At 39.4% G+C, this 17,602-nt stretch overlaps 1 protein-coding gene across 7 annotated transcripts in view; it reads left to right on the top strand.

Annotated features, from left to right (window-relative positions):
* The first annotated feature begins 594 nt into the window (after positions 1-594).
* Grik1 (glutamate ionotropic receptor kainate type subunit 1) overlaps positions 595-17,602 on the top strand; it is a 370,429-nt gene continuing 353,421 nt past the window's right edge. For all 7 annotated transcript variants that reach the window (XM_051150186.1, XM_051150183.1, XM_051150189.1 and 4 more), the window contains exon 1: positions 595-856. In XM_051150186.1, the coding sequence (XP_051006143.1) occupies positions 739-856 (118 nt within the window). In that variant the 5' untranslated portion in view covers positions 595-738. The remainder of the gene's footprint in view (positions 857-17,602) is intronic.

The following is a 17,602-nucleotide window of genomic DNA, read 5'->3' as shown; positions in this document are numbered from 1 at the left end:
TGTGTGTGTGTATGTGTGTGTGTGTGTGTGTGCGCGTGTGTGTCCCGCGCTCGTGCACGCGCGCGTATGCGCGCTGCTGTGTGAGTGTATCTGGCTGGGTTAGTAGGGTTGGCTGGGGCGGGCAGTAAATAAAGGGTGGGGCCAGAGGGGAGGAGGGAAAGCAGGGCTGAGAAAGAAGCAAAAAAAGCCCAGCTTGTATCCCGGTTAATCCGCTGGTGCTCATCCTGTTTGATCTGAGAGCGGCACCAACTCACCCAGCTCTCTCTCTCCTAGGGTGTCTTCTCCCCCTACCCCCTTCCTCTCCTTTCCTCACTGCATTCTGTACCCTCTACCCACTCCCCCATCCATTACTTCTGCATCTGACCAGAGGATGAATGAGTGAGAAGGTTCAGCTGATCGAGGTACCAACTTTCCTCAGCTGGTCTCTAGGCTCCAGGAGCAGGATCCTGCTGATTCTTGGAGGTATGCGGTCCATGGAGGAGGAGGAGGACGAGCAGTGATGGGCTAACGACCTGTGCAAGAAGCCCAAAGCAGCTCAGTCTCGAAAGCCCGCTCCACGTTCCCACGCGTGTTCCCTCCATCTCTCTCTCTCTCTCTCTCTCTCCTGAGAGCTGAGAGCGCTCGGTGTGCAGACTCGGAACATCCAGGGAGAATGAGGCGGGGACCCAGCCCAAGTTGGGTGCATCTTGCGGGCGTGAGGCCACACTGTGTCTTGGCATGAATTAAGAAGCTTGGAAGATGGAGCGCAGCACAGTCCGCATCCAGCCCGGGCTCTGGACCAGGGACACCAGCTGGACACTCCTCTATTTCCTGTGCTACATCCTCCCTCAGACCGCCCCGCAAGTGCTCAGGATCGGTGAGTGAGCCCGCGGAAGCGCTCCAAGCTGTGAGCTCCAGGGATCGTGGTCGCTCCCTGTGGCCGGCAAAGGGGCAGCGCGTCCCGGGCGAGGCTGCGCGCTGGCACGGGGACGGGGAGTTAGGGATGATGGGGGTCAGTGCGCACCCAAACCTTTACAACATAGTGGGAGTCAGTTGGTCACTGCTTCCTTCCTGACAGGTACGGGGCTTTCCCGGAATGTATGGTTGGCGGGTTTTTCAGAGATCCAAGGACCAGAGCAATAGAGCGGGGATCCAGGCTCAATTAGGCTGGCTCCGACTCTAGGCATCAAATCACACGCACCTTTGACCACTTGAATTAGGTAATTGGGGCGGGGTGGGGGGGGGGGGGTGGGGGGAGCGGGTAAAAATCTCTGTTCCAGGTGCCTAAATGGATGATCAGTCCGCTAGTCCAAGTCACACACAAGAATATCAGAACCTTAAGAATGGAAAACGGTTAGCACATTAGCTCAAATCCTTCAAGTTTTCACCTCTAAATGGGGTTCTTTTGTATGGAGTCTGGAAAGCCTGGAGGTAGGTGTCCACTGGAGAGTTTGAGAGCGGTCAACAAATGAATACTAAAGTTTCCTTGCCCTGCCCAATCTTACCCTCTCCTGCAAGCCACTCAATCCCCAAACCAGACAACTTCCTAGGAAAGATTAAGCTTAAATCTCCAAAGATATTAAAAAGAGTCAACGCTAAAGACCAGACTCCTGAGGTGTTACAAATAGAGCAAAAGGCTAGCATTACTAGCAGAATGGCCACTGTGGACTCATGGACCTGCATGCACAGCCTCTTCACCAAGACCTTGGTCAGGAGAGGTCTGCACTTTGGGCAGTGACACAACCCTAAACTTTATCCTTAAGAACTACAGTGTTGTAGTTCCGAGCGCCTTCTCAGTTCCCATTCTTATTAGGAACGGTCACAGGAAGAGCCATAGGTGAAGTTTTGACTGCTGACGGGTCTCCCAGCTTCTCCCATCTCTCAGTTAGCAAAGAGTGAAACCTGGGCACTCATACTCTTTCTAGGAATTGACTGAGCGTTCTGGCACCTTGTATGGCATTTCCCAGTGAGGCTCCTAAGCAGTCCATATCCCTCGGGGACAACATTAGTACTTATCTTCAACTAGTGAGACGCTCAGAAAATCTCAGAATCTACTGCTTGCTTTATTTGCTTTGGACACTATGTCTCTGCCATCCCCACCCCCCAATAAGCTTACTGTTTGAATTTTCTCTATGCATGTGAAGTTTAGTTTTTAAGGAAAGGAAAATACAAAATACTAACTTTACATGTTTCTTCTTGACGATAAAAGGAAATACACATTTATTGGACAGTTTAGACTCTAGTGATAGATTTCCAAACATTTTTTTAAAAGAATCACGATTATAACTAAAACAGTCTTATAAAAACAATCTTTGGATGCTATAAAATGTGCTTAGTTTAGTAAAACAATAGTGTAAAGAATAGGAAGTGATGGAAATGGGAAACAATTTCCAGTGGTTATTAACTGAATAGGTGTGCTTTGCTTTTGTGGTATACATTTTGAAAATGACAACTGTGTGTTAGAAATGGCCCTGCCAAGTCCTAAACAATCACAATCAAACATTTGAAAATTGTTTTCAAAATGAAAACAACCAACATCATTCACTGACCTTATTACACCTGCCACAAAATAATCAATTTTTTTTTCTGTAAATGTGAGCTACAACACATGAAGAAACATTCCATGTGCTGGTGTTTAAACGCAGTACACTTGCCTACCGTCTATGATCCTGTGTGTCCTATTGTTGTCATGGGCACTAACAGTCTGCATATAAGGACCCACACATAGCTTTTAAATGAAAAAAATTCAGCACCATGGAAACAAGCTTTATCTCAGAGGAAACCTGCCTTTTACAGCGAGTTTCTTGTCAGTCAAGTCCTATGTTGAATGCAAAATATCAAAGGAGCAGGAAACTAAACAAAACTCTGTGTGTGAGGAGAAGAAATAAAATTGTATTCATTTTCATCTCTTATTGTTTCTCATCTTAACAAACTACCCAGCCAATCAACAGACGGGGATTCTTGATTATCAACTTATATGCTTGCTCAATAAACTTGAAATATATTGAAGAAAAGTTCAGGATAAACACCACCCTTATTATTGCCTTTAGATGGACAAGGCAGTCAAATGGCGGCTTGTAGCTTTGTTTAAACTTTGCATAAACTTTAGCAACTGAGAAAAGTGTAAATTTAGAATAATTTTCACACTTGCCATCTTACAAGTTCTAGCTTGTGTGTACTGGGTGTATGTCTTCTAATACAATCGTATGGGTAATAATCTTGTATAAGGCTGAAAAACCACAACGGGCATCTCATAGAGTTTGGTACCCTAAAGAACACCCCTTCTGTGAAGTTTTCCAGCATCTTATAGAGGAACAAACAAATTTGGGTACTTGCTGGAGTAATTTCAGCCTTTTTGAATGATCGGGTGTATTTCAGGAAGCAGTTAGCTATCATACACATTTAGTTGGCCTCTGAGCCTTACCATCATAGGCATCCTCTGAAATATCCAAATGTAGTACACTGCCATTAATGGAGAAAATATCCTGCATGGGCATACCTAAAGTAGAAGGGTCATTTATTTTAAGAACAAAAAGATTCATTTGCTAATATGTTTAGTCCGTCATTTCAGCAGCCATAACTATGAAGGGGAAGCATAGGACTAAGGGCGGCTTAAGCTTCCAGAAACAGGACTTAAGGGAACAAGTGGAAGCTCGGATGCCACCTCATCACTCTCTGGGTGTGTGTCTCAGTGAGAGTTAGCCAATCTCAGCAGAACTTTGTAACTGTGACTGAGAACTCAAATGAGAACTAACAGGAGCCTCAGTGTCCCATTAATAAAATTAATAGGAACAGAAAATGAAATGTAATATTAAGGGTCTTTAAGGAGTAGCTGAGTGTCAGTTGGGTTACTGCTGTGTTTTGCTTTTAAGTTATTTTCCTTGTTGACATTTTTGTTATGATCCTACATTTAAATTTTAATATACTTTGTTTACCAAACACTTAATACTTCCATGTCTAAATCCCTCACCTGAAACTATCAGTACTGGCATCTGCTCTTCCTGTTTCATACAGGACAGTAAAACACCAATTCTGCCATTCACAACAGTATACCAAACAGTTAAATATCCCATATAAAGACAGAAATGGGCATCTTTATATGAAGAAGTGGAAATATATAGTAGGTATATAATTGTTCAATTTCCTGTAATCTTTCTAAGAGGTTCAAGTTATTTTTATATAGATTGTTTATGTTTTCTGTAGCATTATTTCTAAAAGACCTTAACAGAACAATACCCAAAGTTCCTAATTGCATTTGTGTTGCCTGTATTTTTTTGCTGCCATGAAGTTCAGTATGAACACAAGATATTAATTTTTTTCCTTCTATGGAGGAGGCAGTACAAGAAAAGACAAATAAAAACATGTCTCTCTAATCTTTAAGCCCTCATTCTTTTGAGTTAATATTCTTCCTCCAGTGCACACCCAGTGAATTATTATCTCCTGTGACACTGCAGTAAGGAGAAAGGACAGCCACACATACCCCTCAAGGCTTATATAGGGGTAATTTAAAATCTGCTATTATTTTAGCTTTTATCAAACTTGTAACATTTCTCTAACATCATGTTGTAGGCGTTTCAGCTTATCTACTGCCACCGATTTGCTTCATTTTGTAGAAAAGAAGAATCACATGAAGGTCCACAAATGCACAGAGTGTAGGTGGGTCATGCTGTCAAATCTGGAAAGAGAAGGTAGAGGAGAGTTTCCTGTGCTAAAAGATCTGCTTGGCTTAAACAGATTTACACTTGACACTGGCACTTTGGGAAGTGTGTTGGCCCTCATAGTACCTTGAAATCCCCAGCTAGCCCTGGAAAGAATCCTGAAAGGTCGGTGTCAGCTTAAAAAAAAAAAGTAGAGTTCCTAGCAGGTCATACCACACTCCCAAAATCAACAGATCACTTGTCTTACATTTCTCGCTGTATCATTTGCTTTTAAGGCCAATATTGATTTTGTAAGCCTCGAGTTTATATCATGTTCCTCTCAACTCTGGCTTCCTTTCTGTGGCTCGTGATCCCTGGTGTTCACTGTGAAACCATGTGGTTTGCTGACTCTGATTAAACTGTACCACTAATTTTCAGAAATGTGTGACTAGGAAGCTAGCTCTTCTGGCATTTAGCTTTAAGTATCTTGCATTAAACTCCAGCGTACTGTGTATGGATCTGTGCATGGTCTTACATACCATGCTGCAGCCAGTCAGTACAAACAGGAGGTGTAGCCCATCCCTGTTAGATGTTTGGTGGTGAGATAGAGTGAATATGGTTCATAGTTGATGCTCTTAGCAGCAAGGGAATACGTTCTCTTTAGGAAACATTGGACAAATGTAATCAGCTTGGAGAGGAAATGTGATATCTATGCCCAGGAAACATTTTATTTTAGCTAGTAGCATGGTTGATTGAAGTGGTTTTGAAGAATAGCACTAGAGCCAGTGGCAGCAGAATGCAGCCTTCTTCTTTTCCGTCTTATTACTTGTACAACCAAGACTAGTGCCCATGTCCTGACGATTGTAAAATCTATTTGTATCAGAAGACAGAGTGATGAAGAAACCTAAGAAGTAGATGCATGTATCCGACTGTCATTTTAAGACTGATCTATCATCAGGAGATCAGTTACAGACAGTTGAATTTGAGGCAAAAGCCTCTTGGAAAATGCATCTGTCATGTACATGTGATGTGAAACTCAGTAAAGACACTTCCTCACTTTCTCTATTAGTGAGCAGGACAGGAGGCCTGTGATCTAGATCTCTTCCACCAATCTAGCGTGTGAAATTGCCATCACTTAAGGTATCATGAAGTGTATTTGTATATTACAAATATATAATTTTATATACTACAAATGTATTGAAATCTTTCAGAGGGAAAAAACACAAAACCACATTTCTTTTGTTTAAAATTGACCCCATTTTTACTGTCAGAAAGTTCTTATTGCATCTTAAATATCAATGTCCCACTAAATTTATCAATCTAGAATGTGTTAGAGAAAGTGCTGACTAAAGGAATAAAAACAAAACAAAACTTCAGCACTTCTAAAACTCTTAGAACCAAAGCCCCACTGTGCCATGAGTATAACTCAAATTCTGCACCCTTTTTTGTTTGATGCATTTTTACAGAGACTCTAAGAGAGATTTAGAGACTCATGTTCATTGTGATTTATGACTAAAAGCACACTATAATTTTTAAATTATATATTTATTCACTGAAGTAGAGTATTACATAGCATTCTGTGAGTGTGGAGGTCAAAAGACAACTCTCCTTTAATCATATAGGTCCTGGGATCAAACCTAGGGTTTTTGTTTTGTTTTGTTTTGTTTTGTAGAAATCTGATGATTACTTGTTATTAATTTGGAGAATGGGATGTCATTATAATTTACTATTTTCATCTTACAATGCAAGAGATGATGGATTAATGTAAATTATTTAGTATACTGAACAAGGTCAAGAACAGTTAATGTTAAAGAAGATCCATTTTATTGAATGCTGATTAAAACTCAATCTGTACAGAGCTGATTATATGCACACGTGGACTTCCTAGCTCTGTCAGCTGAGATGGCCTCACATAATGACATCCCAGAAACCCCCTGTGCAGCTAACACTCATGAATCCTCAGAGCAAAGGATGGTATAGAACCACTGAGGAAAATCTATTCCCTCTCTTAGTGAGAGGGAATAAGAAGGTGTTTTCTGAAGCTCCATTGACATTGTATGAAAATAACATAAAAGCTACTTGGATGGCTTCTCATTTACCTGCACTGGTGTGGAAATAACTTAATATGGGTCAAGTTTCTCAAGGGAAAGAAAAAAAGAAAGGCTAGTGATGAGAGTCGTTATCACCAATGGTAAATACTTGATAACATTTACACTTGATGTAGTGTGGTACAAAAGGAACTTTGACCACTTAGTTTTTCTTTCTCATTCCAATATAGTAAAAAGGCAAACGAATTCCAGCAAAGATCTTCCTTCTAAATAGGGAACCAATACTCATCAGAAGTGCCAAGGTCATTCATGGAAAGCATAGAAGAGTCACAGTGCAGAGAAGCCTACTGAGCCACAATGAGAAAGAAATGTAAAGTGCCATCCATACAATATCTCAGAGCAGAAAGTGATGTGAGGTTAAATCTAAGAACTTTGAATAAAAATCGACACTTTTTATTAATGATGTATTTATAAAGGCTTCTTAATTTTGATGAATATTCCATAGTAATTTATGATGTAAATAGCAGGAGACATTGAGTGGTATATAGAAGAATTCTGTGCACTATTTTCTCAATGCTTCAATAAATTAAAACCTTATTAAGAAGTAAAATATATTAAAACTAGATGTCTCAAAGCATATAAGGGCTTCTGAAATTATGTCCTCTCAGTACACAAAGATCTGTAAGTAATATACTAAGAGAAATAGAAAAAAATCCCATTCTATGTAATATGTTTTCTAAGATCCCATAAAAATAAAAGCAGCAGTAAATGTTACAAAATTATCAACAAAATAAATTTCGATTAAAACGTCTACAGACGAAAATGTCTATATATCTTCCTTATGAAAAAAACAGCCATTAACTGGTTCTACCCATTAACTTCTTGGTTTTCAACTATTATATGATCTTTATACTTAATTAAATGTAATTTAGCTATTAATATTGATTCAGGTATTGCAATGTACTCTGTCAGAGACATTAAGTGATGATGTCCTTGAGTGGAAACTTATAACAATCTGTTTGCAAAATTCCTTTCTTAGCAAAATAGCTTAAATATGCCTTTAAAAATCAATACTCAATTCCCAGCGCTGATAAAGTATGCCATAATTCAAATTGGAAACGAATGGTAAAAATCAGGTCTGTTTTAAATGAGAACTCAGTTGCAACATTTAAAGTTCAGGTTTCTTTTCTTTTCTTGTATCATGTAAAATATATGCAAAGATATTAATAGGTAGGTGTGTGTGTATGTTTATAGGCCCGAGGTCAACTATAATGGGTATTATTCCTCAGATGCCAGCTATTTTGTTTTGTTGTTGTTTTTGTTGGGTTTGTTTGGCTTATGAGGTATTTTCCAATTGAAGACTGTCTATTCAGTAGGCATCAGAGACTCACCAGTCTCTGCCTCCCTCGCAGGTCTGGAATGGTAAACATGTATAGATATGCTATTGTCAATGGCAAATATATATATATATTGCCTCATACTACCCAGGAAGCTTTTACCAACTGAACTGCCTCCTGGGTCTTTTTTTTTTTTTTTTTTTTCATTTTAAATTTCTGAAACACTAGATTAGATATTTTGTAAATCAATAAACACAAGTTTCATTCTGACGCTCCTGCTATGTTTATATTTTAAAAGATGTGACCAGTGGATCAGTAAGGAGAGCTGTAACGGCAATATTTACCTTTTGAATCCTCAGAAGTTTGTATTCTTTTTGTTCTTGGGATACATTAGGACCTTAAGGCTGTTTCTATATGTGTTCAATGCACGGTCAAGACCCCTTATAAACCATTGTAAGAAAACAATCATGCAGACTTAAAGTATGAAAAAGCCACTAAATATGTGGCTTTCTAATCTGTGGATTCTAAATATGTAGATTCTTTCTAATGAATCCTTGCTTTAAAATAGAAAATACTTATAATGTAATACAGACCCAAGCATATGAGTTCGCATTCCATATATAATTTGTTCTTTTTAAAGCTATTTCTCTTATTTTTTGAGATTCTAATATAATGTATCACTTCCTCCTTTTCTTTACTCTTTCCAAATCCTCCCATATACCCCTCTTGGATCTTTCAAAGCCATGGTCTCTTTTGTTACCTACATGTATGTGTGTGTCTATATATAATATATACAATGTGCGTACAATGTATGTAAATATGATATATACATATGTCATTTATACATATTCCCAAATACATAAGGACAGTCAGTCTTATGTATGTTTTCAACACTGACAATTTGGTATTGAATAATCATGAAATGTGCTCTTCTATGAAAGGGCTGTTTCTCCTGCTCTTAGCACTCATTAGTTGCCTGTAGTTCTTTGTGCTATAGATAAAAACTTAGAGTGAATGTGGCCAGGGGACATTTGTTCATTTTGTTAAGGCTGTGGATTGAGGATATTTCTTTTGTTTCGATTCCTGTCATTCCTCTTATCCAATTTAAAGATGATGGGATAAGGCAGCCATCCTTCAGATTCTCGGTGATTGAAGCAGCCACCTAGTTGCAGAAAAGCACAGTGAAAGGACACTGGCATGAGAGTTCCTTCAGCTTCAGGAACTCCTGGCTTGCTTTTGGCGTAACATCTTTGAGTAGAGCCCCTCGCCTGTCCATCAGACTGTAGGTGGCAGTGAACAGGTGCTCCAGTGCACATGTGCATCTAGTACCTTTGGGATGAATTGAGACACTGCTGTTGGGAAACATATAGCTATGCTATGCCTAACATCGAAAGGCATTGAACCAATTACGTGGAACTGGGATCACTTTTCTGTCATTAAGCTTAACTAGGCACAAAAGCCAAAAATCCCACTGGGTCATATCAAGGTCCTCACTTTCAACTTAAAATGCACATGTATACACATATCTTTTTTTTCTTTCTCCTTATGGAAGTTGAAGTCCTCTGAGGGAGAAATGTCCCTCCAGGCTACCCAGTTTGATCCCCATTTTGGTGATGACATCTAACTGCATTGTGTCTCTGCACACATCCCTGACTGGGCATGAGAGGGTCTCACCGTACAAACAGAGCCTGTGCTCCCTCTTCCTCCACTCTTGGCCCCAAACTTCCAGCAGTTATGAGAGACAGGGAGATGGATTCTTCTAATATCACACATTTACCTTAACCCTGAGTGTCATATGAAGCAAAACTTTCAAAACTACATCAATGAAAGAAGTTTACATTGTAATTGCCTGGCCTTTTAAAGAGGACGCGAAGGTGATTAGAATCTCCATCTTATCACTTTCTCTGTCTTCCTCTTTTTTTCTCTCTCTATATATTTACAAAGCTAATAGAGATGCTATGTAAGACACAAACATGAACATGGTAATTTTCTGTACAATATTTACATTCATATTTAAACATAAAATGCAGTATATGCAAATTATCCCACATATTAATTATATACATCATTATATTATATAATGCTAAATATAATAATATAATTGCATGCCTAGAGTTTGATGTATATTACCTGTATCATGACAATCTTTGTGTTGTATGGACTTACATACAAATACTACATATATTCAAATATGAACAAGGATAGATTTATATTGATACCCCAGTTGCATTTTCTCCTGTGCTTTATATATTCCACCTGGTTAAAACAACATGAAACAGTAATTGTATTTTGAGTACCTGGGGAAGGAGCCAAGAAGAAACACCCTCACCCTAACTGCTGGTGCCAGAGGGCAGGGAAAGAGTGGGACGTGCAGAGACGGGTGCCAACTCAGTGTGGCTGAATCTCTTAAATTTCCTCAGGTTGTGTTTGTACTTGATTTTTGTTTTGTTTTGTTCTTTTGGGTTTTTTTCTTTCTTTTTTTTTTTTTTTTTTTTTTTTTTTTTTTTTTTCTTTTTCTTTTTTTGAAACAAGGGCTCTTTGTGTGGCTTTGGCTGTCCTGGATTTGCTTTGTAGATCAGGTTGGCCTTGAACTCATAGAGATCAGCCTACCTCTGCCTTCCAGAGTGCTGAGATTACAGTGGCCATGCGAACATCTCTTTAGCTATATTGAACAGAGAAGGCGTGGTTGAATTTATAATTCCACTGAGATGGATTGATGGAATTTTGCTACCTTTCTGGAATGCTTATCATAAGACATAAAAGACTAACTGATAAGGAAATTATCTTAAAGAAAAAACTGTTTAGAATAAACTACAACTAAAATGTTTTAGATAACCATTTATTGTCATATACACTTGGTGTCTTCTTGGCATCACAAGTATTTTAGGAAAGAGAAATAAGATGCAGAAATTTCTTTGAATACCTCTAAAAATCATACTAGTTTTAAAAAAACCAAAATATTGTATGTAATATATAAACAAAAAGTCATGTGAACTTTTTTCTAATTTTAAAATTTTCTTATAATTTATTCATATTACATCCTGAATGTTATTCCCTTGGTTGTATCTTTCCATTCCTCCCTCCCTTCTTCTTCCACCTGATTACCCTCCCTTAGACCTCTGAGGGAGAGGCTTTTCCCTCACCAGTTGATCACAGTCTGTCAGGTCTCATCAGGGTAGTGGGCTTCCCCTTCCTCTGTGTGCCACCCAAGGCCACCCCACCAAGGGGAAATAATCAAATCAGGCACCAGAGTTCATGTCAAAGCAGTTCTCCTAGCTCTCCCCACAACCATAGAGTAGCTCACAATAGCGAAACTTTAAATAAATGAAAATAAGAGGCTTTAACCAAGAGTATTCAGCAATTTTAAAGCACCATTTTATCATTTGAATAGGAACCTGAGGCTGCCATCAGTAACTGAGAGTCCAGCAGTCAAGCCATATTCAAAGCCCCCTTTTTTTCTTGCTGTTTTCTTAATGCCTTCATTTTCCTCATACAACTCATCTGAAAAGTGGGAAGGTTTATATGCAGATGAATGAAGACTAAGTGGCAAGTGAAATACATAATAATTTCAGAATGCAAAGATCACAATACCAATCAACATTATTTTAAAACGTAGGACAGTCCCATAAAATGTGAACTTGAAATGTGTTGTAAAGGAAGTGGATGTTGGAGGTGAATTAAAGCATCATCTGGTCAGGGCTCATGATTGGAGAGGCAAATCCAGGCATGTGCTATCAGCCAAGGAAATGCCAATAAAACATCTTAATAAAAATGTGTTAAGCTACACACGTCTATTTAGCTACTTTGCTTACAGAGCCCTTGACAGAGCAGCCTAGGAAAAGAAGGGTTTATTTGGCTCTGTGTGAGGGTTTAGTCCACGCAGTAGGAAGGACATAGCAGCAGGAGCTCAAGACATCTGCTCACCTTGCATTTACCATCAGGAAGCAGAAAGGGCTGACTTATTCCACTCAACTGGCTTCTCGTCTTTATTCTTTCTAGAACTCCAGCCCATTTATTTTGCCACCAACATTTGAGAGTGAATCTTCTCACTCAAGACACCCAGTATAGAAACAAACCTCCCTACAAGTTGAAAAAAAAATCAACATTTAACCATTAAAGTAGTTTCACATTTTGAACTTCCTATTATACAGGCATTTCTGATCAACTTTATCTTAGAAATAGTTCAAAGTATCTTTGTTTTTAAAAAGAATGCTGAAAAAACTGGCAACCATAAAAGAATGCCCTTCAGGATACCAACTCACAATGCTTACCTTTACATCCCCATGTTTTTCTTACTTTACATTTTATTTTATGTTTTTTGGCACATTGCCTGTATATATGTATATCTCTATACTACTTTTGTGCCTGGTCCTCTTAAAGACCAGAGGGTGTGTTGAATCCTCTGCAACTAGAGTGACAGATGTTTGTGAGTCCCCATGCGGGTGTGAGGAATCAATCACATCCCAGGTCCTCTGGAATAACAGTCTATGCTTTTAAATGCTGATTCATTTCCCCAGCCTCTTGGCAAAGTACTTTTATTACTCTAACTTAATTGGGACAGTTCAAACCAGTGCTCTGCGCTGCATAGGCTAAGCATGTGCGTACACAGAGAATTATGTCAGAAGAATCACATGGATCACTCACTCACTTTGTGAAAATTCCATGACTATGACCTCAGAAAAGAAGCCCCTATAGAATGCTGGTGAGCTTCTGCCTACACTATAGAAGGCATGAGGAAGACTAAGAAGGACATCTGACTAATGTGATCCTTATAGAAGACCAAGGCTGTTGAGCAGTTCCTGGAAAGCTTGCAGAAGAACTTTGCTACAGTGTTTCTCTTGCCTGTGCTGTCTTCTGTTTCCTGTAGGTCATCCTTCAAACAGCCCTTAGGGGTGTTAGTAGCTTTTGACCTTTCCTTTTCTCTCCTGAAGCAGAGGGTTGAATTTATGTTCCTGCCCTCTCTCCACCCTTTTCTTACTCATTTATTCATTCTTATATTTATAGCTACTCTTATTCTAAAAATATTTCAGGGGTTTACAGAGGTCAGATACAGATATTACAATCTGATAACGTGCACTAATGATGCAAGGGCAAGTGTGAAACGAGATGAAAACAGGGGAGTTTCCCTGAGGGGGGAAAATCCAACAAAGGACCAGAAAATGTATCTTCACTTTCAAGTAAAGGAAGATGAAAAAATAAGAAATACCCCATAGTTGAGAGGCGTTTGTTGATAGAAAAATTATGGCATTTTCAGGCTGAAAACTATGTGGAAAATTCATCCTCCTGTCAAGATAAAGGGAGGCACAGGAACTTGTAGATAATGAGCCTGAGGCAAAGCACTGGTGCCTATCACACATTTGCTTCTTATGAAATGCTAAACGCACATTTATGGCAAGACACCAAGTGATACTGCCCAAGGGAGTCATTTCTTCAAGGAGTCAGAATACTTCCCTAAGGCCTGCAGGTCTGGCACATGGGTGGTCCATATAGCTACCATGTACAAGATCCTGCATTTGATTCCAAGCACTGAAGGGAGAGGCACTTCTCCAAAGCATCTTATTATAGCTTTTCATGCATCTTGGTTTGCTCTGACAGCCAACCCAGAGAACCAGAAGACTGTAGGTTACCACCATAAACTCTAGTTCAGGTAAACAGCACAAAGTCAAAGGAAGGGGATAGTGATGGAGTGTGCATTAGCACATGTGTGAATATGAGAAGGTAAGGATGAGGATCTTCTGGAAAATTGAGAATGCCAAATGAGGTACATTGATCACCTCTTGCCCACATAGGTGAAATACTTGTATTCACGGCCAACATTTGATTCAGAAGACACTTATAAGTTCATATTCCATACACAAATGGGTGACAGGCTGGAAAACAAAGGTATAAACATTGTCAAGATTGATTCTCAACTTCATATGGAAGAGCAAAACCAGAATATCTAAAACAATCTAAACAATAAAATATCTTCCAGAGGAATTTCCATCCCTGATCTCAAGCTGTACTAAAAGGCAACAGTAAGAAAAACAGCATGATACTGGCATAGAAATAGGCTGGTTGGTCAAGGGAATCAAATTGAAGATCCATAAATAAACCCACACACCTATGGACTTTACAAATATTGACAAAAAAGCCATATCCATACAATGGGAAAAAAGCATCTTCAACAAATGGACTGGTCTAACTGATGTCTACATGTAGACAAATGCAAATAGATCCATTTTTATCAATCTGTACAAAACTCAACCCCAAGTGGATTAAAGACGTCAACATAAAACCAGACACTAAATCTGTTAGAAGAAAAACAGGGAAGAGCCTTGAACTCATTGGCACAGGAGATAACTTCCTGAACAGAACACTGATAGCTCAGGTTCTAAGTTCAACAATTAATAAATGAGACCTCATGAAATTGAAAAGCTTCTGTAAGGTGAAAGACACTGACAACAGAAGAAAATGACAGCCTACAAACTGGGAAAAGATCTTTAACAACTCTACATCCAACAAAGGGCTAATATCCAAAATGTATTTTTAAAAAACTCAAGAAATTAAACAACACCAAACCAAATAATCCAATTTAAAAATGGAGTACAGGGGTAAACAGAGAATTCTCAACAGAGGATTATTGAATGGCTGAGAAACACTTAAATGCTCAACATCCCTAGTCATCAGGGAAATGCTAATCAAAATGACTCTGAGATTCCATCTTACACCTATTAGAAAGGCTAAAATAAAAAACTCAAGTGACAGTACATGCTTGCAATGATGTGGAGAAAGGGGAACACTCCTCCATTGCTGGTAGGAGTGCAAACTTGCACAACCATTTTGGAAATCAATCAGTACTTCCTCAGAAAATTGGGACTAGTGCTGCCTCAAGACCCAGCTATACCACTCTTGGGCATATACTTAAAGGATATTCCACCATACAACAAGAACATTTACTCAACTATGTTCAGAGAAGATTTATTCTGGAAAAAATTGAGGTGTCACTCAACTGAAGAATGGATAAACTTTGGAACATTTACACAATGGAATACTATTCAGCTGTTAAAAACAAGGAAACCTTAACTTGCAGGCAAATGGATAAAACTAGAAAAGATCATCCCGAGTGAGATAACCTAGACCCAGAAATGGACACATGGTATATATTCACTTATTAGTCGATATTAGCCTAGCATAGATGTCCCCTGAGAAGCTCCACCCAGTGGAGGATCAGGACAAATACTAGGGCTGGCAGCTGGATGCTGAGAGTTGTATGGAAGAGTTGGGGGATGGAAGGAATAGGACTAATCATGAGTTCAACAGGGAGACCGTCAAGGCTGTAGGGTCTGGACCCAGGAGGCCTACACAAACAGATGCATGAACCAAGGACAACGAATGCAGAGAACCTAGATCCCCTGTTCAGATGTAGCTGATGGACAGCTCATGCTCCATCTGAATGGGGGAGGGGAGTGGGGACTACCTATGACATGAACTCTGGTGCCAGAGATTTGATCACTACGCTTTGGTGAGGAGGCCCTGGAGCCCACAGAAAGAGGAAAGGCAAGCTATCCTGATGAAACCACATAGGCTGTATTCAGATGATGGGGAAGGACAGATGCCCCTTTCAGAGGTTTAGCGATGGGGGAAAGGGTAGAAGAGGGAGGGAGGGTGGGAATGGGAAGATAAGAGCGAGGGGATAACAATCTGGATGTAACGTGAATAAATTATAATAAATAAAAATATTTTCAAGAAAATAATGGGAAAGATGGGGGCATAAACCTCTCCAAGACACCAAATTGAAACACTGCGTGTTTCAAGGAAGTGCAATTGAAAGTTAGGAACTGTGTCTCCTGTTGTAGCTTAGGGCTCATCGTTCACAATAAAGATGTTAGGGTTTTTGAGTGGTTGATCTTATAGTAATCTTAAAATGTGACCATAATATGGGTCTATTCTAAACACACACACACACACACACACACACACACACACACACACACACACACACACAGAATATGTATTCTGCGTTAAGAACAATCTCCTCCTTTGTATTCCCTTGTTTTGCTTTGATATTGTATGTACTTGCTTCTTTTTATGCCTGTGTTTATTAGAATTAATTTACATATTCTTCTTGGCAATTAAGCTAACTCTTCCTTTGTTCCCTCTGAACCTTTCAGATGCTCCTCTGTAATCCTAATCATTTCCTCTTAGAAAAGCCTCCTCTGTCTAACAGGACTATTGATTTTATAGGGCTGAGGGAGAATAACTTTAAATGTTGTTGGCTGGGCTGTGTCCTGAATGCCAAGTTTGCCCATGTTTCTTTATGCTCCATACTCTGGAGAAGTACAATGTGTTTAAAATTTCAAGGCCGGAAAACAAAACCCAAAGCAGAGTTTGTGAGCTTCCTGTGTTGGTCCTGAAACAACAACAACAAACAAGCAAACAAAAACGAAAACAAAAAAGGGAAGAAAACCCATTAAGTTTTGTAGAATTTTCAGCTAGTTTTCCGAAAAAGTGAGTTCTCATTAAAATCCACACTATGTAGTTCATTTTCAAAGCCATATCTGTATATTATTTGAGCAGGGAAAAAAGCAATTTGATATTCTAAAGATCCCTGTCACATCTGTATAATGCCTCAGCGAACTACAAATCGGGTAAGTGATAGCTTCCTTCTATTATGTTTATCTTGCAGTTTTTCTCTCAATTGTTATCTACTTTCTTCTCTTGAATGCATTATCACAAATTTAAGACGTAAGAGTTGTACAGAAACAGAACTTATTCACTGTAGCTGACTAGAAATAGCTTAAAATTGGCATTTCCAGATGAAATGCTATAACAAAGAGGGGAGATCCAGAAAAGATATTCATGGCCCCTGAAAAGGGGAATCCAATATTATACATCAGTTATTTATCAGAATATATGTATTCTATTTCTCAATCTAGCTAAAGCATAATGCATACAGGGTCAAAGGGAGTAGACAGACTCTTTGTGCAAACACTCATTCACATACATGCAAACATGCCCCCAGGATAGAGAATCATGTAGGGTGACTTGCCAAATCCTTTCAGGGGTATCCTGGGTGGTCATCACTGGACCTAGAGACATGACTCAAGCTGTCTGCCACAAAGGCATGAGGACTTGAGTTTGGATCCTAAGTCAAAAACCATGCATGTTGCCATATGCCTGTAATTCTACAGCTGGGGAGACAGACACTAGATCTTTGAGGTTCCCCTATCCAGCTGGCCTGGATGACCAGTGATTTTTAAGTCCAGTGACAGCCTGGATCAATGAAGCAGACATCACACGAGATGAGGAGCACTCAGGGGCACTCTGGATGGTATGGCCACAGACACAGTGCTGCCCTCTAAACTTATATCTATCTACCTGTGTGTTCGAGCATCTCTCATTCCTCACCGGACAAATTCCTTGTGCAGTAATAGATGGTGGTGAATGCTGAAGCTCACAAGTGGTCCAAGTGTCAGCAGAGTGCCATTCCACAAATGGCTCATTTCTCTAACATGCCCCACAAGGCTTAACACCATTATGGAAGTAGGGGGGGGGGTGGCGACAAATGATTGTAATAACTAGAAGTTGGTGAGGACCAGGGAAATCTAGTATCTTCTGG

The sequence above is a fragment of the Acomys russatus genome, chromosome 8 (assembly GCF_903995435.1).
Source record: "Acomys russatus chromosome 8, mAcoRus1.1, whole genome shotgun sequence".
NCBI classification, from domain to species: Eukaryota; Metazoa; Chordata; class Mammalia; order Rodentia; family Muridae; genus Acomys; species Acomys russatus.
Note: the sequence above shows the minus strand (reverse complement) of the source record. Positions and strands in the feature narration are given on the sequence as shown.